Here is a 24,338-nt window from a genome sequence, read left to right on the forward strand (position 1 = left end):
CAGCATCTTTCCTTTGCCCTTTGCACTAGTCAGGACTTACGACATGGCAATGGCTAGGTTCACCACCATTGCAACTTACCCTGTCCTCTAGAGTAAGCCTCTGAGTTTGGAGGCTTACATGCACTGAGCACAGAGGACACTGTGCATCCCAAGTGTTTTACACTGGCTCATGAGGAGAGCAGCATTCCTCATTCTCCCCTCTCCAACCTACCTGACACCGGCTCCAAGGTCTTCTTTGCAACTCTGGAGCCAGGAAAATATCACACAGAAAAAAAGGGCAGGGAGAGGCTGCTCCAAATTCATAGTTAGGACTCCAATGGCCATCTAGACAGTGTCTAGCAGATGCAGGATTGCACCCTTACAATCTCAAAAACAGTACACCCAGTAAAATTATAGATGCAATCGGCTAAGGAAGCATATCTTGAATAAATTCTTATTTTTCTGTATAAATTTCAAATGGCTTCATTATGTGCGAATAACACATACCTCTTTTTCCAACAGTTCATTATGAACCAAGCTGGCTTTTTTATAGGTGAAGTTGTCTTTTGAATGGATTTCTAAATATGACGAATGTAAAATGTTGACAACTTCTTCAAATTCACGAGTTTCTTTTGTTAATGCCTGAAAAAGAGCTATAGAGAAAGAAAAGGATCATCTCTTGGCCACTAAAGTTTGTGTTAACCTCATTATTAAATGGCCACATACATGTATTTCATAAATTATTACCAACAAGGCAAGTGGGTGTACACAGTGCATACCAATAAAACAAGCCAAAAGTGAGCAGCTTTATGTGGAAGACTCGTAAGTCAGAAGACAAGCAGGGTTTGTTCTGGTTTATATATCCTGGTTTGTCTAGGAACAATAAATCAAAGTGAGGGGGAATGACTGGCATGCATAAGATGTTCATAGTAAACAAGGATAAGCCAGGAATTCTGACATCATTTTGTGAAAATGCTCTCAGTGTTGAGATGTATAAAGCTGCAGTAAGGGGGTATCAGTGGAAAAGCTGTATTTGGTTATTATTCCTATGAAAACAAGTAAATCCAAAATAACGCAACTGATGGATTTTTTACACATCTCAATTGTAACATTTTCCAAAAATCTTTCTGCATTATTCAAGACAAAGATTTGATTTACTATGATGGGCTCACCAAAAAATTAACCAGATAAGAACACCAAATTTATGTGAAACACTGTATGAACATTTGAAAAGTTCTTCTTAAAGTCAAGGTAGTCAAAATGGAAAAAATAACTGTTGTGTGCATCCGTTTAAAATTTATATTCAATTCAAACATTTGGAAATTAGGTTAATACAGCATTTGTAAATATTTTAAAACTTAAGTCTACAGCACAGACTTCCCTTAAGTTATTTGAAGTGAGGGAAGATCCTGAACATTGTTAAACATACTAATTTTAGCATAACCAAAGAACTGTGTACATGGATGTGTGTTTTTTCAGGGGCAGTCAACTAAAAAAAGGTAAGGGTTTTTTAAAGATTTCACTAATGGGGCATCTATTCAATCTGACTTATTCTGTATTTTCATTTTTTGCATTACTAATTATGTATTCGGTTACTAGTTTATAGATCAACAGTAGAACATTTCTGCCCCATATTATTGCAATATGCACAGCTTGAATATACAATTACAAGCACTTATCACAAATTAGGTATGGTGCCCCAAAAGGTACTTATACAAGTTTAGAGGCACACACAAGTAAAAAAAAAAAAAAATACACACCTACAGATTTACTATTAAGAATACTTGGTTGTATGTTTTCTTGTAAATAAATTCAGTCCTGGAAAAAATTAACATTCAGTAATCTAGTCTTCAGTGTTTTTCCCAGTTCTGAACAAATAGTTTATTTATTTATTTTCCGATTTATATCCTGCCTTTTTCCTTCAAAGGGCTCAAGGCAGCTTACATCCTTCTCCTCCTCCATCTTATCCTCACAACAACAACCCTGTGAGGAAGGTTGGGCTGAGAGTCTGTGACTGGCCCAAGTCACCCAGCTGGCTCCATGGCTGAGCGGGGACTAGAACCCAGATCGTCTGAGTCCCAATCCCAGGCTCTTAACCACTACACCACACTGTCTTCATAAACTTGATCAGAATGTTCCTTTTCAGACATATATAGAAAGGAATAAGTTTGCTTGGTAACACTTTCGGCCAGCACTGTGCGCAATTCTTCTTAGAAGATTTCTACAATATTTCCATTTACTGACAGATTAACTTATAATCCCACTACCCAATGTTTTTCCTTCTAGAAACCCAAACAATAAGCTCCTTCCAGAATAACTGAAGAGTACTTTGGTGGGTTTCAGAAGACAGAGATAAGGCTATAGCAAGCAGGCAAAAGACTGCAACGCTGCTATACATTTATTATTTTACTGTATTTTGTGTTCCTGAGAAAGCTACAAATTTAAGCAAAGCAAACATTTTTCTTCTACATCAAGATTAGTATCAATGATTTTAAACATAACTGACTGAAAAGTTATACTGCACCCTGAGAAAATGAATACTAGGAACAGAAGTTATGTTTATAATGCAACAGCAGATTTACAGGTTATATAAGCCTGGTATATAAGCTTTTATTTTCTTTCACTGGGAGTATATTTAGCATCCATCTGTGAACATTAGTTTCTAAGAATAAATTCTTCATACTCTGTATTCTCCACTCACATTCATCTTTTCTTTGCATCTATGTTGTTTTCCTGGTACTGGATTAGGGGTCCAATTCACCCAATCAATTGCATCCCACTAGAGCATCCTCAAAATCTGCTCAATAGAGTTAGGAATCCTCCAGAACAGATTTGTATGATGTGCTGCGGGAAGTGGTGGTGAAAGGAAAATCTCAGAGGGGGCATGTCAGGGGAAGGAAGGATACTGGTCTCATTCCAACTGATGTCCCACCTATCTTCCTTTCCAGTGCTAAAAATAGCTGAAAACAGCTGTCTAAAAATGCAGGTGAAGGGTGGCACCAATTGCTGCCACACTTCAATCCTCTTCTTTAATGCTCGTAAGTCTCCATGTTCAGAAACTTGCATGCATCTGCCATGGGAACAACAGGACTACATAAAAACCCATTCTGTTTTTTTCGGAGGAAGGACAGGATAATTCTAAAACACATAAATGGAATATTCTCCTATGTTACCAGCCCTTCTCAGCCTGGCATTCTCCAGATGTTTTGACTACAACTCCCATCAGCTCAAGCAGCAGTCAATGGCCTAAGATTACAGTTGTAGTCCAAAACATCTAAGGAAGGCTATCTCAAACAAACAAAAGCATGTCTAAGGAATAGCACTAGCCTGCAACTTTCCATCTCTGCTTTTTATCTGTGTGTAAAGTCTGTTGTTTTACACAAGGGAACTTTCAAATGTAATTGTCAACGTGCAGTTTGTAGTAGTACTGTGAATCCACACATTACAGAGGATATGGGGAGGGGATGGATCTAATTTCACATTAGGGTTTTGCAGAAACAGCACAAGAGCCTTTCTGAAAAAGCCTCACCTGAACTCAAATGTTATCCAACACACACATGCTTGCAGAATAAAGGAGTTGCATTTTACTTCCTGTGGAACTTCTTAGAAAGCAATTAGTGGCTTAAATGTGTTTTGTCAATTCCCCTTTATGTAATGTCTGGACTGCTGAAAGCATGTATCTCTTCTTATCATTGGGTATTATACCATCCAATTAACAAGGTCCTCTTGATAGTTAACAATAAAGCCCTTTTAGAAGCTCCATACAAGAAAAAGCATGTCCTTGGGACTGTCCCTCCCTCAGACCTCTCTGGATAAGAAAGAGGATGGGAGAAAATGAAGTTTGCCAAGAAGAAAGAAGAGCGGAAGCTCATTTGCTATCTAGCAGCCTTTGTTCATATTTACTTTAATTCTTGGGAAAAGTGACTGTTCAAAAAAGGAGGGAAGCGGATTAAATACATTTATGAGATTATGTTGTGTGTTTTATCATTGGCTGAACAAACAAATGCTAGCAGTAACTATATATGTCTACCAAATTTACATTTGGAAAATCACACATTAGGAACCTGTAGTAAAAAAAACTAAGTCATTTTTTTTTTTTTAGTTTTCAATTTTCAGTAAAGAGACTACTCCTTTACAAATGAGGGAAGATAACCAGAACTGCTTGCCACACAGTAAGTTAACAATCAGATGTATAAGACCCTGCTCACTAAGTCAAAGAATGAACATAGCACATTATGTGAACTGAAAGTCATATGGATGGGAAAAAATGGTCACAACTGCAAGAATTGTAGACTGCATTCCAATGCAAAAATAAAAGAACTGAACAGCAACTCCTAAATTCCATGAAGGCTCTTCTGATTTTCAATTCACCTGTATTTTTATGAAACAAGAAACTTGCTAAGTGTATTTTACAGCTTGCCACCAGTGTCATGGATTGATATCAGGTAGTTAAGCTCATCTGCACTGAGATTACCATCTAGCCAGATATTAGTTATTCTGCCTGGAAGTATATTTCCAGAGTGTGAGACAGTGGTCTTAATGCTTCTTACACATTTTTTTTTAAACTGGAGAATGGATCTGGTTCTTTTTGCCTATGAAAACATCTGAACTATTATCTATGGGATGAACAGATTTTTGTCTGTCATCTGTAAAAGCAACAATTATGATACTACTGTTCAAGCATTTATTACTTCAGGTTCAAGCTTGAAATATTTTCAAGCTAGTTCTCAGATGTTTTACTTTATATTTTCTGGATAGGACTAATGAAAGTTTTAAGCCAAAACATCCTGTGGGCCTCAATGTGCCCCATCCCTACCATGGAATAAGGCAAAATTCCAGAATGTTCCTGCAATCGCTTAAGGATCCTTCTATAGTATATAGTGTTTTCCTACATGAAGAATACTTATTACTTGACTTCCTTGAAGTAGACAGTATAGAACTTGTCACAAATATTTCAAAATTGAAAGGGGTAAAAATATCTCAAATTGCAGTTTAACCTAGAAACTCAAAATAACACTTCTGAAGGACTAGCAAAATATGCTACCCTGTTTGATAGAGGGTCATTATAAGCATCAAGCTCCTTGACTTCTTTTTTAAAAAGGTTCCCTCATCATTTAGAAAATAGTATCTCCAAGGAGCTATGACTCAGCACAAATAATCTCTGGGAAATGACTAATTACATAATTGCTCTATTAGTCCCTTTACCACTTTGTTCTTTTTTGAGTAAAACGTTTTCTTCAATTCTCTGGACATTACATTTCCCACAATATCATGCTCCACCTCTAATTTATTAAATATTACTACTGTATAATAAGGTGTCAAGGTGTGAAAATGGCGACTATTTGCCTATAGCATTTTGTCTATTTTTCAGATTAATCTCTTAAATGAAACTGCAAAGTTATAATTTTCAAAGTATCCTTTTAAAGAGATGAGAGAAAACAACTGGCATCAACAGAAACTTTCAGCTTCAAAATGGTCAAGTTCCTGTTCTGAAGCTAAATCAAGCCATATCTGCCCAATATCTGGTTATCTATGAAGAAATCCTCCTTTGAGTTTCTTGGAAGACCTAAGTACAATTGTAAAAAACAAGGACTCCAAAGGGTGGAAGATATATCTGAACCAGGCAGATTTTAATTCTTCCATTGGAATGATACGCCTACGATGCTACATAAAGGAACTTTTAATCTGAAGAGTTTTAAAGAAAAAGGAGGGGCTCCTCCTGCTTTCCATTGTGTTATGTGTTCACAATGCACACCTATTGCTATGTTTATGAATATTCTTCCATCACATCCAAAAAGTGCAAGAAGCATTAGTACACAGGTCTTCTTTCATGCCATAGCTGGTTCATTACTGAATAATGGTACCTCTTGAAACACCTTGGTTGTTTCCAATAGTAATATTAATACTCAACTGACATTTGTCATAAGATAGACATCAACATCTTATACTAAGACATAGTACCTGTCCAACTGTCAATGCATGAAAAGGATGAAAGCGCTAAGAGAAATTGATCATATTGTTCAATATGAAGGGAATAATCAGAATTCAGAAGAAGCTCATTGAGTAGTTTTTAAAAACTAATTGTAGCATTAAATGCACAGAGAATCAACCAATAGTAAATTTGCCAATGGAGGATGCAGCAACCCATGCTGTAAAGCTAATGGCATCTGTAGAATGTATCACTATACATCCTAAGAAAGAACATGCAATAAAGTACTAGAATCTGGAACTCAGTGCAGTTCCAACTTGAATACCAAAAGTCTGATAAAAGTTCAGAATGGAACTTAAGGCCTAAAGATGTCAATTAAGGTATGAGACAGAACCAGACCGGCTCTTTGGCTTTATCTAGGTAATATTCCTTACAATGCACGATTTTGGACAATAAGATATCCTATTTGGCCTACTGTTGTCCATGTGATGACAAGAAAGATCCTCAACATGAGAGTTCATATGGTTAATCCTGGAATGCAGATAAGTGGCAGATGTAGGCTTCAAGGAGCCAAACCAACCTACTACCTTGGCTTTTGCCTTACTAAACACAATGGCTCTCTTTTAAGAATATTTAAAACTGTCTTCTTAGAGGATGAAAACTCTGTAAGTTTTCTCTGAAAACTCCTGAGAGCAGGTAACACCCAGTTCTTTAATAAGATTTAAGAATGAGGTCACTTTGTAAGAAAAACATTCAAAGTAGACTCTCCTTGGAAAACTAACTGAAGACAAACAGTAAGCTTGTTGCCACTAAGAGAAAAAGAAAAGCCAACACCGATATTAGGTATGAAGATCAGTCAGCCAGACACAGAAAGAACTAGGATCACCAACTGAACTTCCTTTGAAGAGCACGTGGTGTTGGCATCCACTTCCCTCCTGAAACGTGAGGGAGGTACAAGTGGCTTTCCAGAGGAATAAAAAGGCCGTTTTTCGAGAACTTCACTGATATGGACATGTGTAACGCGGTTACCAGCCTACTCTACTAAAGGATGCTTTCCTCTCCTGCAGAGAGCGCAAAGGAGGCAGGCGAGCCCTCTCTCCGCGCTCCCCGGAGAACCCTTCTTCTCTGCGAAGTAGCTGTGGGGGGCGCATCCAGCCATTTCCCAGCCCCCCAACATCGCCTCCAGCCTCTTCCAGATCTCAACGCAGCCGTGACACCCAGGCGGGTCGCGTTCCCGCAAGCCTTTCGTTCGCTCTTGCTCTCAAAATGGACCTCCGCCTGCCCTGACACCTCGCTCCTATGCGAGCGTGCCGCGGCCCAGGCGTTTCTCCACACCCGCAGGGTTTTGCATGCAGCTGTGCGAGATGTCGCTACGTTTGTGGAACGGAGGAGGGGAGGAAGGGAGGAGGAAAGGGTCGGGGGTGGAAGATGCGAGGGAACAACCTTTCTTTTCTCTGCTCTTCCTGGGAATCTGAAAGTTTTTCTTAAGCGGCAGATCTTCAGAGGCTTTGGGGAGCGAGGGCCCCAGTCCATCGCTAAGCGGCTGTGGCTGTGCTTGTTCCTGGGCCGCGGAGACGCTACTCTTGCGGTGGCCACTGCGCGGGGATCCCCTGTCTTCTACGGCGGCGGCGGCGACACCTAGTAGCGGCTGCTCATCGGTTCGGGTTCTCTCTGGGCGGCCGCCATTTTGTGTGGTTTCTTCCGCTTCGGCGGCTGCAGCTCTGTTCTCTCCAAAGGAGAGGCCGCTGCTGCTCCCCGCCCGCTGAGGCGGCTCTGGCGTTTTCTCACCGCCGCTCATAGCCGCGGCATCCGCCATCAAGCCGCGCAACACAATCAAGAAAAACGCCCCCCCGCTCTGGTGATCTTTGTCCCCTCAACAAGCCGCCCTGTCTTCAGAGCCATGCACGACGCCGCCTAAAGCACTGCCCTCCTGGCCCCCGACAAAGCAAACAGCCACTGACTGACTGACTGACTGCCCGCCCGCTCGATCAGTCGCCCGAGCCTTCCCCGCTTTCACTCTAACATGGCGCTGAGGCGTCAGGAAAGAGGAGGGGCCTGCGTCTCTCCGCTTGCGACCAATCGCCGTTCAGCGCTTCTTATAAATAGGAGAAGTCACGCTTCGCGCTTGCCTCGAAGACGGTCGAAGGGCTGTGAAGTTCGTGGGCTAGAGTATCGTAGCTCGGTTTTGACATATGGAATGCCATCCATGCAAGAAAAGCATGGGTGTAATACGCTACGTTATTCACCCTCTTCTTTCTGTCGCCCTCAAACAGAGACACGATTGATTGCTAGTCTTCAATAGAAGGTTGAGCGTCTTGAAGAAAAGAAAAGGCGCGCTGCCGCACGAGCTTCGCGAACCACAGAAGGACTCCCGTCTTCTTTCTCCTGCTGCCTCACGGGGGTAGCGAAGTCGTTTTCGACGCTGAATTTTTAGACCCCGGGTCCTCCAGAGGTTGGAGTACACAGCTAATGTTTTTTGCGTGTGCCCGCATCTCTTCCATCACTCCATTCTATGCTTCGCGGATTCTTCTAAGTACAATTTCAAAATTCATCATTGGCTTTAGACTTCCTGTGGCTTCTGGGTGAAGAGCATCTGTTACCAGCTCAGTTGCACTCTTTCCTGGACCAAGATTACTTGGCCACTGTCCACTGTAGTCCATGTGTTCGTAATGCCAAGTTTAGATGACCGAAATGCGTTTTATGTGGATCTGACTTCATGCTCGATCCAGAAGCCACCCCAGTGCAGAATGCAGCAGCCAGGATGCTGAATGGAGCGCATGGCCATGCATATATTACGTTGGTGTTGAAGCAACTGCAACGGCTACCGATTAGCTATTGAGCCAAGTACAAGCTCTTGCTGTTGCCATGTAAAATCCTGACACAGGGAGCAGCTTGCCTGGAAGATAACTTTCCCCAAGGCAGACCTAAGGAGTCATTAAGATCATCAATGGTTAATCTTGCCAGTTGTATGACCTGTGGACCACCATCTTTCAGGAAGCAGTCCTTCATGGAATTATCTCTCTACTGGTATCAGGGAGGCAATAACAAGTTTTTGGTGCCTATTAAAGACCCATTTCTTTTCTCAGACATTTCCTGAGTGAGTGTGCTACACAGACACTTGGTTTCTAATTATATGTTGTAGTGGTTTTTAATTGGTTTCTAATGTTGTTAATATTTTTATCAATGTTTTAATATTATGTATGTAATAATAAATTTACATATAATTGTAATTAATATTCATCATAATATATTGTAATGTTTTGAATTTTCTTGTAAACCATTTAGGAGACATCTTTGAGTATGGACATCTGTATATAAACTATTAAATAAATATACTGATTGCCTTAATAAAAATTCTAGAGGATTGTTTTATACTTTGGATTTATAGCCAAAACCCACCCCATAAAGCACCTTTTGCATCATAGCAAAGATTATTATAGTTCATTATATCTATAGATTATTATAGTCACTCACCTTAGACCTCTTCCAAGCCCAAAGCCAGGCAGCACTCTCTTATTCTGCCAACTGCAAGTACTTTATACTTTTGCCCTAAGCAGGCATCTTGTGACAATTTCCAAATCATTTGGAGATGTCAAAAGTGTGATATTTTGCATAGTTCTTTGAGCAATCAAAAGATGTCTGAGTTGTTATCATACTAGTCCTAAGAGACATGACCTTTTAGAGTTGAGTTTACTCATTAATATATGTTTACTGGGGTGATCACTTGCTTGGACTTCTAAAAGGCTTTTGACATAGTTCCTTAACACAAACTGAGCAAACTTAACAGTCATGTAGTATGACAAAAGTAACCATTTAAAGAGCAGAAAGAAGCAACCAGGAATAAATGGTGATTTCTCCAGACGAAGGGATATACATAGTATGGTCCTGCAGGGATTTAAACTAGGACCAATGCCTTTCAACTGATTCATCATCTGGAGTTCATGAACAGTGAAGTGGGCAAGTTGGTTGATGATTAGAGTACTTAAAACACAAAGGGATTGGAAGGACCTTCAAAAGGATCTTTCTGAATTGGAAGAGCAGGTATCAAAATGGCAAATGTGGTTCAATGTAAGTGACAAGAACAATCAGAGAGTCTGCTGTAGATGCACAATCAAAAGAAAATTCAAACATACAGGAAATAACCTGCAGCATGTAGGTAACTGCCCAAAGGTACTACCAAGATGGAGTCTGTGCAAGGTGGTTTTATAACCTATTAGTTAAATACGAAGTTGAGAGGAGTGTGCGGGATCAGTTTGCTAGAAGCTTTAAAAAGTAAAATAATAGAATTTATTATTATTATTATTATTATTATTATTATTATTATTATTATAACATTTCTATGCCGCCCCTTGCCGAAACCTCGGGTCGGCTTACAACATGATAAAATATGTTTAAGACACAACACAAGATGAAGAACTTTCAGGACAGGTAAATTATTAGCATCTCTGAGGCACACATGCAGAGCAAGACTTGCAGTATGGTTTCTTGATCAGATCAGGAATCTCACCTTAAGTCTAAAGCTGTTCTTACCGTGTCAGGTTTTTAGCAGTCATACTATGGTAGAGCTTTCTCTCATTTTGTCCTGACATAAGCCAGTGATGCACTTTGGGGCAATAAATCCCCACATCAAGTATAAGATCTGAGCTAGTGGTGAGTGATCAAGAGTTATCAGAATTGAGGTGGACAGCTTGATGAAAATGTCAACCCAATCTGTGACAGCTTTGAAAATGGGAAATGCCAAGTTGGGCATAAATAGGAAAGGATCTTGCTGCCCTTATACAGTATTGTGTTCAGTTCCAGTCACCACACTAGAAAAATCTGAGATGGTTAATTCATTCCATTTTATTTATCTCTGTCTCTTTTCATTCCTTGAAGGTGGTGTAAGCAAGCGCTGGTAGGAAAAGAACTGAGAACTGTAAATGAAGATCCCAGAAAAACTGTTGGTGCCTAAAGCTTATTCCATTGCTGACACAGCTGAGATTAAAAGCAGATAGCACATGTTTGGTCTTTTAAACTTCCAAATAAAGTTTTCAGGGGTATAGCTTGCTGCTGGCAAGAAATTCTGCCTTCCTTTGCAGTTTATACAAAGGCCAGGAATCATGCCTCAGGAGGGTTGGGAAAACAATGAAGTATCTTGCTGCTTCCCATACCTCTCCTAGTCTGTGTGACATAAAAAGGGGCAAGCTTGTACCTGCTGTACCCAGTCTGGAGCAGCTTCAAAACTCAGCTTGATGCAACACTCCTTCAAGCAACCCACTGCTGGTCCTTCTCCTATTCCCCTGCCATCTCTAAATATACAGTCAGCAAAATGTAAGGAAGTGGAAAAGCATCCTCCACTTATTGGTTTCCAACAACACATAGAATATAAAATACAGGCAACAATAAAAACATCATAAAATCATGCAAGGTTAAAAAGCCAACATAGAACAAATATTAAAAGCTACAATAGCTTATACAAATCAAATCACAGGATCTGTTTAAGCAGCTAACATCAGCCCCAATATAATTGAAAGGTTATTAAATGGTAGTCTTATCCTAGCACTGAAAAGACATTAAAGTTGGCACCAGGTAGGCCTCAGTGGGGAGGCTGCTCCACAGCTGCGAGGCCAGCACTGAAAAGGTTCTTCTCCTTGTTGCCACCAACTGAGCCTCCCACAGAGGGGGCAATCAGAATGGGCAGAGTTCTTGGTCACAATGACCAGGTACACTGTGGTGGTTGTTGTTAGTCGCGAAGTCGTGTCCGACCCATTGCAACCCCATGGACAACATTCCTCCAGGCCTTCCTGTCCTCCACCACATCCCCCAGAGTCCACTTAAGCTCACACCAACTGCTTCAGTGACTCCATCTAGCCACCTCATCCTCTGCCGTCCCCTTCTTCTTTAGGAGAGGCAGATATTGAGGCTCCTTCTGGACCCATTTTACATACTTGCAGGACAGTTCCAGAGAACAGCATTGAGTGATTATGCCTTGACTCTGCAGCAGTTGAAATGTGGAGTGACACTGGAGACCATTTTCTCTCCAGTGTTGTTCACTATCTAGATAAAACTATTAGGAGTTGTCATCAAGAGATTTGGAATAAGATGACATCCAGCTCTATCTCTCTGTGACATCTGAATCAGGAGAGGTTATGCATGTTCTGAACTGCTGCCTGGATGCAATTACATTTGGATGAGGGCCGATAACTGAAGCTGAACCCTAATAATTAATGTCTATACTGACCAATAGCTGAACCTCAGTAGCTTAGAACAACACTTTAGGTGGTTTACAACAAGAAGACAGAGGTAGATGGGTTGGTAGTTCCCAGATCTAAGAATGGGTCGGCTTGCCTCTTATGCGTAGGATTGCCCTCCCTCTGACTGAAGTGCATTGCTTGCGGGTACTGCTGGAGCCATCTGTGTCACCAGGGGTCCAGGTGACCTCACAGTGTAATGTTCAGGAAATAGGACTGCCTTTGCATCAGGATGAGAAGCTGTGCCTAGTGAAGAATGCAACGTCAAGGGTGCTCAATGGGACATCCAGCTATGAGAACATATTACCTGTATCAAAGGAACTGAACTGGGAGCCTATTAGCCACTGAGCCATATTCAGGCTTATGTTATCAAGTAATACGCTAAACATCCTGAGATCAGTATGCCTAACAGGTTGCCTTCCCTTTTATATACCCAGACAGTATTTAAGATAGTCAAATGAGGGCTTGCTAGTCATTCCAAAATTAACAGAATGTTGTCAGAGGCAACATTGTAGATAGGACTTCTCAGTAGCAGTGCCCACGCTTTGGACTTTGGAAAGCAGAAAATGTGACATGCTTCAAACACTTACTGAAAAAGCAGCTGTTCATCCAGGATTCCGTTAGTGCATGCTTTAATTATGCTGCTCTATTTCTTTCACTGTTCATGTTTTACTGTGCATTTTTGCCCTCAAGAATGTCTTTCCAGAAGCATCTGGTGGATCCAGCAGGATTGGCCCTATGCTCATATACTCAAAAGCCTGGATAATTAAGGGTAGAATTGCATGTTTCGATAGAAAAGAGTCCTTCAGCTTCCAGCATTTCACCCCGAACCACAACCACTGGCTGGGGAATCTTGGGGTTGTGGGACTTTAAGTTATGCCAAAACACCCATAGGATTGCATCATTAAGAAGTAAGAAGTTGGTCTTAAAATGCTTCTAGCTTATGGGCAAGGTGAGGATACTATTTCATAATAGTGGTTACCAGTTTCTGTTACTGAACTGGGGGTGGCGGTTGTCCTAAATTAGAGCAGTACAAAATGGCAGCATTTAAATAATCTGCAGGTAGTACTAGAAAATCAGAAGTAGTGAAAATTTTCATCAGAAGTTAAAGCAAGGAGGAAATAAAGATAATATTTCTGAAACTGACTCACTAGTACATTATAGACCAAAATGCAGGGGTGCACATACAGAGAGACATACCTACAGAATGGCTGCATGCAAATGAAGTTTGATAGCATTTAAAAGGTTGTATTAATATGAGCACATTTAATGGGAAAGTATAACATTATTAGAGTTATCTCCACTTGGAGTCTAATCATTCCCATATATCCTGGTCAGAGTTGAGGCAGAGCAGCAAATAGCACCCTCCCCACCAAGGCTGCACAAGTATCAAAGGCAGAAAATCCCACAAGCATCTTTCCCTTTCCCAGTCAGTAGAAATGAAATACATAACAATTTGCTGCTTTTCATGGCATCCCATATTAGCCACTTGAGGTTGCCAACTCACTTTGCCTGCCAGTAGAGCAATCAGTTTGCATGCTCCGCAATCAGTCTGCATGCTCCGTAAGGTGAAAGAGAGAAAATAAAGAGCATATAAATGATCTGGTTTCAAGGGATTTTTCAAGACTTAGTGAGACAAGAAAATAATAATCATTAGCATTTGGAATTCTTTGGGGAGAAGATCATGTTTAAGTTGGATGATCGTTGTTTGTGCCACTGATCAATATAAAATCCAATCAACTAGACATATTTACATAATTACAGAAAGGGTAATTATCAAACGCTCTAACAATTATTACTTTAGTTAATTAGACACCAAACGTTCAGAGTGAATAGGTCTACAGGTACCTCTGAAGGCCAAATTAGTTGTGAGATCACTAATTCATGTGCTAGGTCTGTTTTACTTACTTGGAAAGAACAGGACGGAATGGGAAGCAAAAGGGATATACTCAAAAGGAGTGCACAATCCCCTCTCCCTCTGCCGTTCATCAATTTAAATTATTTTCTCCCAACTATTTTTGGTATTAAACATTACCAAAAAGGTATTAATGATATTTGAGACTAACATTCATTCTAATGCAAAGTTTTTAAAGACTGTAGCTCACTTCATCTGAGGCATGAAGTTTAAGAGCAGGTGAGAACATAAAGTAGCTCTCCAGATGTTTTGAACTTTGTAGTCCAGCATTCCTGAACATCAGTCATGTTGGCAGGGGCTTCTGGGAGGTGAAGTCTAAAACATCTGGAAGTTTACCATCTGCCCACCTTTGTTAGAAACAGTGTTTCAGATTTACATGCAGTGGATATGGTTGTGATGTTGGGATGAACTATAATCAGTGCTATAAACATGCACTGTGAATGACCACTGTTAATGATGTGATTGTCACTATGGGTACTTTCTGCATTTAATTTCCTTCTGCCAGCACTGTTTACAATTTGTTAGCCTTTAAGGGGTCGCAAGACTCTGTCAGTTTTGTTGCAATGCATCAATACAGTTAACCCAGTGGAAATGGTTATTTCTGGTACTAGAGCTCAGCTATGAAAAATCTGAGGACAGACTGAGGTAAGCCAGGCAGTGGAGAAAAGGTAGGTTTCTCACTTGGGTAGCTTTGCATTTTAAAAGCAGATCTGGCATGGTCTAGTTTGGCCCATAAGCAGACTTCTCAAGCAGAAGTTGTACGATGCCCACTAATAGGGCATTCTGAACAGCTTTACAATATAGGAAATACGCAACACACACAGAAAAAAAGAATTCAAAACAGCAAGCACATGTAAAATGCTACCAGACACAAGATTAAAACCAGCAACCTGCAATATAGTACAAAACAGACAGCAGGAAAACTGTTTATGCAACTGTTTATGCATTATGCATTTTTTCATGTCAAAAAGAAAGACCATACAGATAATGTAGCAACTCACCGTACCTCAAAGATGCAGCAGTGAAAATGTGATGTTTCAATGGATCATTTCTACATGTGACTGAGATAACCCTTATGCATACCTATCCTTTTCTATCTATTCAGATATCTCAACCTTTTCTTCATTATTGCATTTCTTGTTTTGTATTTTATTAGATACAAATTATTGCAATCTAAAAAGGGTAATTACTGAATATTAAAATCTAATAAAAATGGGTAGGAGAGCTCATTCAATTTTTTTCTGTCAGGTCCTTTTGCTAAAATAGTCCCAGCAGATGGCAGCAACAGCCTGAACAACTCTGGCCCCCAATTTATGTGCTTCATTAACGATAAAATTAATTATCTAAAATAGTCTTGCATTTGAGATACAAAGAACTTCTAAGGCTTCTGGGAAAGGACATTCACAAGCTTAGTGGAAATTTTTTACTTTTAACAACTGTCCTCAATAACAAAATACTTTTAAAGGTCATCAGTTTGCCATCAGATATCGGAGAGTACTGTTTAAGGAAAAACAAATCTTAATCCTTTCTTGGGTTCATGAAATGAGTTCAACTGTTCTTCAAAGTCACCTGTGTGATTTCTTATCACAAAACCCAAATTAGCTCTCCAGGTTTTTAGTCTCAGGGCCTTGCTATTACATTTTATGTAGGGGGAGTATACCTAAGCCCTAAATATATTTTGAGTTGAAGGATGAAGTCCAATCAGGACACCCATAACCTCCGAACTCAGAGGATTATAAGCTGAGCAGGGCTGTAAAGGACAGGGCATTTTGGACGCGAGTTCACAGGGTCATGTTAAGTCAGAGACAACTTGATGGAACATAACAACAAATGAAGGGGGGACATGAAACCAAATGTTTCCACATCCCCCCCCCGTGCTGAAAAAAATTGCTTCTTGGTCATCTAAGTGTGGTTTTCAGAGTGGGAGGGAAAGAGACTGAGGTACCATCAAGATACCTCATTATCTTGGCAACACATGTCCCTTTCACTCTCTCCACAAAATAGGTATGCATTGCTCCATATAATCCAGCTTTCTCTAAATTATAACTGAAGTAGCTGACAAGTAAAATATAAAATCTACACAAAATCAAAACATCTAATTATTAAAAGTATCACAAGAAATTCAAGAAATTACAGTAGCAAAGTGACACAACACAGATAGTAGACAGCATTACCAGTTAACTGGTAGATCAGACAGGAAATTAAATGTCTAGGTTAAAAGCCTGACAGAACAGTGATGAACTTTGACTTAAATTTTATTATGAAAATTGAAGTAACATACTGGCAACCTACAGTCTATAACTGGACCAACCTGACTGGATTTTCATGGGAAAAACAACAGCTTAGTCACTTTGAGGGCTTTCACAAGAACATAATATTGGGCATGGTACATGAATCACAGTGTACTGGAGTGGGATGCAATGCATTGGCCACTGATACTGGCAGACCTGTGTCCCATAGAATATGTGATGCTGCTTTCAAATTTAGATTCAGAACATAAGCAGAGACATACTGTATCAGACTAAGGCTTATCTAATCTAGCATTCTATTCCCACAATGGTAATTGTGGGCATGGGTTATCTATGTTAACATGCACAGTAGGAAGAGTTTACTCCAACTGAACACAATAACAAGTGTTATCAGATAAGAAGAGCAACTCAGAGTATTTATATCACTGAGGCCTGTGAATTTTGAGTAACAGACAAGATTTTCAACACAGAATAAAAGCACCTCTTCTTTTGAGATTGTAACCAAGTCAGAAGAAAAACTGCTGGAAAAAGTACCTTAGAAATACATTGCTGGCTGCTACTGAAAACTTCTGCCCCAGAATCAGAAAATTATTAGAGTTTGAGAAGAAAGATCTATGGCAGTCTGTTAAATTTAGTAACTAATTCATCATTACAAAGTCATGGAGACTGAAACGAAACAGTGCTAATTTGTTCCTATTTCATTTTATCTTTTTATCATTTCTTTCAAGAAACATCCTAACTTCTTATTTAAACCTCCTATGTCAGCAGCATTTATCAACTTAATTTCACTACAAGAAAACATATTTACCATATATATTTGTGAATAAGGCAAATCACATATACAAGTCAATATTTTGGGCTGTCCTTCTGCTGTTTGTCATATGTTGGGTATATAAGAAAACCCCCAATTTTTGCTTTGCTATTTTTTGTTTCAGGGTCATTTTATATGCTGATATATAAGGTAATTATAATTAGAATAAAGTCTGAGGCAATTCCTGTGTAGTGGTTAAGAGCATGGGACTGGGACTCAGACTATCTGGGTTCAAGTCCCCGCTCAGCCATGGAGCTAACTGGGTGACTTTGGGCTAGTCACAGACTCTCAGCCCAACCTACCTCACAGGGTTGTTGTTGTGGGGATAAGATGGAGGAGGAGGAGGATGTAAGCTGCCTTGAGCCCTTTGTAGGAAAAAGGCAGGATATAAATCGCAATATAAATAAATAAATAAGCCCTTCCAAATTTGACTTGCAAATTCTCTTTGTTGTAAATTACAATGGTGTCATTAAGTTTCCTATTTTTACCAATCTTTTCTCCAGTGAAACAATCTAGTTTACTACTACTACTTAAATTCCAGTTATTACAGTCATTCTTTTTTCTAAGTACAATTTAAACAGTCTTGCCCAATTTGTAGTCCAGTACACTAATTACATTATTGGGTTTTTATGATGCTGTGCATTGGCTCTCGCAACCTAATAGATACAAATACTTTATTCTACTCAGGCAAAATATTTTCCCTAAGAGTTACATGTTGCTCTCCAACTGTAATATTCACATTACAGCTAATGCAGATGAAATGGCTTAAAAAATAACTGTTCAACCAAGTCCATTAAATTTATGTCCCATTTCAGTTGTTTTATAAATTGGCTTGCCAATGAAGTATCCTCCATTTAGCTTTGATCAAATGTAAGTATTACCTATGTTTTGTCAGAAATCAGTGAAGGTCGTGATGTATAGGGTCATTTAGTTATACACACTGAGCAAAAAGATACAAAAAGGACTGTTCAGTGTAATTTATTTGAAATGCTCTGAGAACAGTGTAAGGCTATTATGCAAAATGCTTTCATCAATACATACATTATTGTTTAATAAATGAAGATGTTATACAGTTTCTCCAAAATTTTGGCAAGTTTTGTAATTTCAGTAGTTTACATCCTAACAATGCAATCCCCTGCATGTGTACTCAAAAGCACTTCAACTTAGTTCATTGGAGCTTTACTCTCAGGAAACTGTATAGAAATGCAGCCTAATGTATTTTCTATTTCCTTCTCTTTTTTTCTTAAAAAATCCATTGTCCTGTTCAGATATCATACTAAATTATAGTTCTCTTCTTTGTCTCTTGATCAGCTAAAACTCACGTTCCAAAATGAAGCAATCTAAATAAATTACAAGCCTGAAATAGAAAATAATCATCATGTTTAAATCCTATACATACATAATTATAAACAAGTGAGTAAAGTTGTCCATAATACTTAAAAAAAATAGAAGTAAAATACCTATTTTATATTGATTATTTCAACACAATGATTCCTTTAACATATAGTAAAACATATCTACAAATTATGATTGACCCCATATTTACTCCCCTAGTTTCTCTGTAAACATGAAAAATATACAAAGTATGCTTTTGGCAATATTTTAGGAAAATGACAGCATATGCTGAGGTTGAAGTCAACAGAGGTTGAAGTCAACATGGTACAGAAAAGAATAATGGTATACAAGAGAATTTCAGTGCACTAGGTTGTACATTTTAGAACTATCTTTAAGAAACAGAGCAAATTCAGTATTCCAGTATTGTTCAAACTTTCATTAGCAATTAAATTTATTTCAGAACTACCAATTTTATTGGCATTTCCCCATCTTTAAAGGTGCAAAGCTGATGAAAATTGTTCTTTAAATTAAGAGCTTAAAATTTGGCCATAGATTTAGAAGATGTAGAAGCCTTTGCAGTTCAGATGTCAGAGCTGCAACACTAGTAGATGCTGTCCCAAGAAATGAATATGAGGATATACAAACAGACCCTGAATAGGGCAAAGATGCACTAATGGGTTCCCATGGAAAATAATTATGAATCACGGGTTTAAATCAAATTTGCAATCATATTAGAAAGCATTTTTGTTATAATTAAACCAGTGAAACGCTGAACACAACCAGTGAAAAAATGACTTTTGTGAATATATTTGGTAGAGTCCCAGGTGCAAGTTTCTGTAAGCATTTTATACAGGCCTAGGCAGCCCACTTCAGTTTCATCCAGCATCTTAGCCCTGAGAAGCTCACTACACAGATTCCCTAAACAGGACTGCCAATAAAAATATCCCTCTCTGTGAAGCACACTGCATCAACACTGCATAACCACTGTCCCCAGAACAGGATGACATTACATACAAACATGTGAATGCTAAAACTATAAGAGATATTAGCACCATTTTATACACAAACTGCCTGGGCATGACATAAAAGGGCTACATGGAACACAATAAAATCAATTTAATCCATATCACAGAGCTATTTCCATTTTACTTTTTAGGGCACTTTACTCTTTCCTTGTTTTTCTAATGCTCCACTGCAAATTGTTCAGCAGCCTATCTGAAAGTACAATCATAAAATGTTTAGCTTTTCATCTGAATATTCCATCTGGCAGCAGCATTTACTTTCAAATATCTGTGAAGTTTTATGTGTGCACTGAGAGAATATACCCTCTGCACAGGTCAGAATCTAACCTAATCTCCATTAGGACTTGAAATCTATCTGTATTGTAAGATTCCTGTTGCCTTGATAGCAATATGGTAGCTACCTTACCTTATCCTGAAACACAGAGCTTTTCCACAAACACTTGCACAGCACTTGATTTCTCATCCCTTCATGGATGGTCCCTCCACTGGAGAGCATTATATCTGAGATGATACGGAAGTTCCATTTGTGATGGCTCATTCACAGGTACAAGTAGTCACTTCTTGTGCAAGCCTAGTTATCTAGTAATGAGACAATTATTTTTAGCTTTTAAAGCTTTTCAAGACTTGTGTGTCTTTCATAGCAAATTTCTGGCTTCGATAATCTTCTTTAAAAGCCTTGTAGTTTCTTGTGGTCAACTGCCAGATCAAAGAGATCAAAATAGGGTACTTTATAAACTTTATAGACACTTATGTTATATGCATAAAAACAGTAGTTTAGAGAGCAACTCTACCAGTAGGACAGTTGAAATAAGGGATCAAGTACCTCTCTCAGCCACTGAGACATTTAAAGAATATCACAGGATTATGCTTGTCATACATTCTAAGTTACTCACACTGGCAGTAACAGTACTGTGGTCAAAAGGTACAAATATAATAGAATTGACATTGTCACAAAAATATTAAAAAGTGCTTCTTGCGCCATATGTGGAATGCCGATACTGTATAGGTAAGTCGCAGTATTTCTCTATTAATGTTTTTTGTCAGACATTGCTTTCTAATGCTTTGTTACTCCCCCAAGTGTCTGTCTGCTCCATGTGGTCACAGTCAATGCTAATTTCACTGGTGTCCATACTACAGTCAGACCCACTGTCTGATTGGTCCATTTGCTCAAGGTTTGCTTCCTGCCGGAAACCTCTGTGCCTGCTGGATGATGTTAACAATGGCCCTTCAGAACCAGGTAAACCACCTTCGCCTGATGCATGTAAGACTGATTCTTTAGCTTGACGGATACAGTTGAGCCACTGTTGCTTGTTGAAGGCATCATTTGCTTGTAATGAGTGGGACTGGCTCTGAGATCCATTTTTGAAGCTGACTCTGAAGAAGTTTTTAACTGAAAGAAACCAGCCTTGTTAGTACATTGAATACTTTTTGAGAGAGTTGATACACTGTGTTCAAATTCAGAAGGGTTTAAGCATACATATTATTTATTTCAGGTTTTCTATAATACCTTTCTGAAAGCAAGTAGGTGTAGGAAAAAATGAAAATGTAAACTAATGATCAATAAAAGCATACTAAAATAATCATAACAGTAAAAAGAACTGATAATTTAAGGGTGATTTGATCACAATACTTTGCACAGCTTAGCAGCCTAATAGCCAAATTTTTGCATCAAATGAAGTTTCTGGATATTCTTAAGGGGTAGTTCAGATCATCTTCCAACAAACTACTAGTAATTTAAATAGTTGAGTGTTCTATCAAGTGTTTTAATGAACTGATATTTTAGATAAAGTCCTCAAAAGTTATACTTCCATTCTATATCAAAATGTATCACAGGGGCCTGCCTATGCAGCCAAAGGCAGCCTACCATTGATGTATCCTCACATTACTAGGTGATTCTCCCCACACACCCCTCCCATGCTGGCAGCTCCAGAAGAGACAGTAAAGATTTAGTTGAATCTCTGGTGGAGAACTATACAAGACTTATGGTTTAGACTGGTAAAGTGAAAGCTGAACAAACTGGGAGAGAAAGAAAAAAATGCACAAAACATAGTCCTTCAAACTCAAAGCAGACTGTTTTATTATTGTATGTACCACCTCATTGTCTCACACTTTAAAAAAAAGCTAAGTCCTCCACAAAAATTAAGTAATGCTAACATAATGCTATGTGATAATAAGCAGTCAGTGAAACCAAGTCACAGCAGTAAGTAACACCACTACTACTTACCAGAAACTGCAGCAATGAAACCTGTGCAAATGATGCCTGAACTGCTTTATGGAATTCTGCCAATCTGCATAATGCTGTCTGCCTTTTTTAATGTCTTTGCTGTTACTTGCAAGAGTGCAGAGTCTCCCCTTTCCCCCAATAATGATGGTGGTAATTTACTACAATGGCACTATCTCACTAGCTATAATGGTTGGTAATTAGAAAGCATGTAAGTTTCACAGCATTATCCCTTAAAGCTCATCACTTCAATATGAACAATTAAAGGTCTGTGTTCAATCTTTTCTGCAGCAACATTTAGCACACAATGCTTTTCTGAATTTTCATACTACTTGTTAAACTCTTACTTCTTCCTTAGGCTTTTCTTGTTTGTTTGTATGAATGAATCATGGTGGTTTCTACTTCCAGGATATTTTTGAAAAAAGCCTGAGAAGAGGGTGCTTTGAACCTGGGAACTGCAGCCACTCATTTTTAATTTCTAAGTGAGTCATGCATTTGAACAGCAGCTATTTGAAAGCAGATAAATGGGAAGAACACTTTAAACAAAAATAGACAATTCTGAAATGCTGAAATAATATCATTGGTTCTTACTTCTCTCATTGTTGCTAAATGCACCACGTATAGATCCTCCCAATCGCACCTCTCCATCTTGCAAATCTTCCAGCACAAGATCCTTCACAGGAATAGGCTGCCGGTACAGTTGGTACCAGAGTTGCTCGTTATGTGTAACAGCTCGAGTAATTACAAGCACTTCTTGGAAGAGAAAGACGTGCAGTTTCTAATGGTTAAAAAAGGGGAAATTATGAGTTGACATGATTACAATTTTTATTTCTGTGTATTTTTAGACAGAAAAATGTCCTGCAGCTCTGAGCATTCCCCAGTAAGCATGCTGGCTGGAGAATGCTGAGAGTTGCAGGGTAGTTTTTGTTCTAAATGTGCATAGGAGAGTGCCCTAAATTTCCCAGTTCAGCAGGAAATTCATCTTACTCAGAAGATGGATGAAAATGATTCATGTGTGTTAGAACATTTCCCCCGTGCATTTAAATGGCAGGATCCCAATGTATAAGTATTAAACATGCACAAAAAGTTAAGTGCTCTAAAGGAGAATACACTTTTCTTGGCTTAAAAAGCAGTAATCAAACCAAAATAAATTCTATAGTACAAGCAGCAGATTTACTCTTTGCAAGCAAATTTCCCCTGCCATCAAGGATGCATGTTAAAACAATGTATCCATTGTAGCAGAGTATGTATTCAGCCACTGGGTGATTCACAGCATCAAGTTACCATGGGCAGCCAGCCAGAGTTGGTTTTCCAGTCATCTTAACTCAAAGCAGCTCATTCTTGCAAGCAAGCCATGCAGAAAACCCACGGCTTGTTGCAGTTGTTCATGCCTATGATGGGGTGTTGCATCCTCTGCACTGGTGGTGGTGGGGAGACCAATGTTATTGTGGGTGGCTATAATCAGTTACAAGAGTGGCATAAAAGTCCATGCAACTCATTGTCTACCCTTCCACTGATGCTGAAATGGCACTTTAGAAGGCTCTTCCAGCTTCTCAGAATTTGTTTTTCAGTGCCTCAGAACCAGCTGGGCATGTATTTACTGGCCTTGTCTGTTCCAAATGCCAAAGGGAGTAGGTAACAAACATAGAAATTGACAGGTCAATTTCCAGGTTATATATAAGATAATTTGCGCACAGTTAGGAAGAGCTGGGGTAGAAATAATAGTAAGAGAAAGGAGTGCCCCAGCAATTCAGAAGTGCCGAAAATGGGGGGAGGGTGAGCACCAAGGAGATAAGTGTACAAAGAGGCAAACAACGTCTCCCCTTTGTCAACGTGATCCTCTCACTTTTAATAGTTGAACTGACACCTCCTCAGTGCCTCCCCCTTTTCAACAGACTCTCCAGGTACTCCAGAAAGAAGTAGTATTCCTTCCTTCCTCCCTTCTTGCAGCTCCTTTTCAGAGCAGTTGTGGCACAACCATAGAAAAAGTCCTGTTTCGTGTATTTCCAATTCAAATACCATGCAGATGGGGAATCGGACATAGTGAATGGGAAAGCTAATACAAAGAATGCTATGTCCAGGGAAAGACAATAAGGGCTTATTTTGAAAATATGCACTTGTATTAATAGTAGACAAAAAATAGCTGGTGTCTTACACACAGTATGACCCATTCTACCCATACTCCTCCCTTCTTACTCTAAACTCTATTATAAAACTAATTGCAACCTTACATTTAAAAATAAGTCGTCCACTCTGGTGATAATTCATTATCACAGCATACAACAGAACATAATTTGGAGAAAAGAAAATTAATCCAGTTGTTTGAAAAATGAACTTACCACTCCCCTGCTGTTCTTCAGTTCACCGTGACAACACACAACATGTGAATTATCTATCAGAGAGTCCCTTTGGCCTTCATCTAGATATATTAGCCTTTCTTTGTAATACTGGCATTCAGATTCTCCAGTCTTTTTGTTGATTTCTGCCACAATACCTTGGACAATATTAATCTGGAAAAAAGATAATTAAAGAGATGTCGCAATTTGCCAAACCAATTTTGCTGACCAAACCTTTTAGTTGTAAAACTAAGAATGCATGTGTAATATCCTTTTTTCAGATACTGCGTTTTGGATAAGAGCATAAAACA

At 39.0% G+C, this 24,338-nt stretch overlaps 2 protein-coding genes across 13 annotated transcripts in view; both read right to left on the reverse strand.

The window, feature by feature from the left end:
* The window catches only part of TASOR (transcription activation suppressor), an 88,567-nt gene extending 80,652 nt beyond the window's left edge, over window positions 1-7,915 (reverse strand). For 6 of the 10 annotated variants that reach the window (XR_006416708.1, XR_006416707.1, XR_006416706.1 and 3 more), the window contains exons 1-2: window positions 7,352-7,915; window positions 487-632 (exon numbers count right to left, since the gene is read on the reverse strand). Coding sequence is in view for 4 of the 10 variants with exons in the window: in XM_044451351.1 (XP_044307286.1) it covers window positions 487-632; window positions 7,352-7,724 (519 nt within the window). In the remaining 6 variants the exon portion in view is untranslated. The remainder of the gene's footprint in view (window positions 1-486; window positions 633-7,351) is intronic. The other 4 variants (XR_006416703.1, XM_044451348.1, XM_044451346.1 and 1 more) reach the window with 1 other exon arrangement.
* A 10,160-nt stretch (window positions 7,916-18,075) lies between these two features.
* ARHGEF3 (Rho guanine nucleotide exchange factor 3) overlaps window positions 18,076-24,338 on the reverse strand; it is a 135,733-nt gene continuing 129,470 nt past the window's right edge. For 2 of the 3 annotated variants that reach the window (XM_044451354.1, XM_044451355.1), the window contains 3 exons: window positions 24,031-24,201; window positions 22,283-22,469; window positions 18,076-20,860 (listed from right to left, as the gene is read on the reverse strand). In XM_044451354.1, coding sequence (XP_044307289.1) covers window positions 20,511-20,860; window positions 22,283-22,469; window positions 24,031-24,201 — 708 coding nt within the window. In that variant the 3' untranslated portion in view covers window positions 18,076-20,510. The remainder of the gene's footprint in view (window positions 20,861-22,282; window positions 22,470-24,030; window positions 24,202-24,338) is intronic. The other variant, XR_006416709.1, reaches the window with a different exon arrangement.

This window comes from Varanus komodoensis, unplaced genomic scaffold, assembly GCF_004798865.1.
Source record: "Varanus komodoensis strain SLA01 unplaced genomic scaffold, ASM479886v1 scaffold6_2, whole genome shotgun sequence".
NCBI classification, from domain to species: domain Eukaryota; kingdom Metazoa; phylum Chordata; class Lepidosauria; order Squamata; family Varanidae; genus Varanus; species Varanus komodoensis.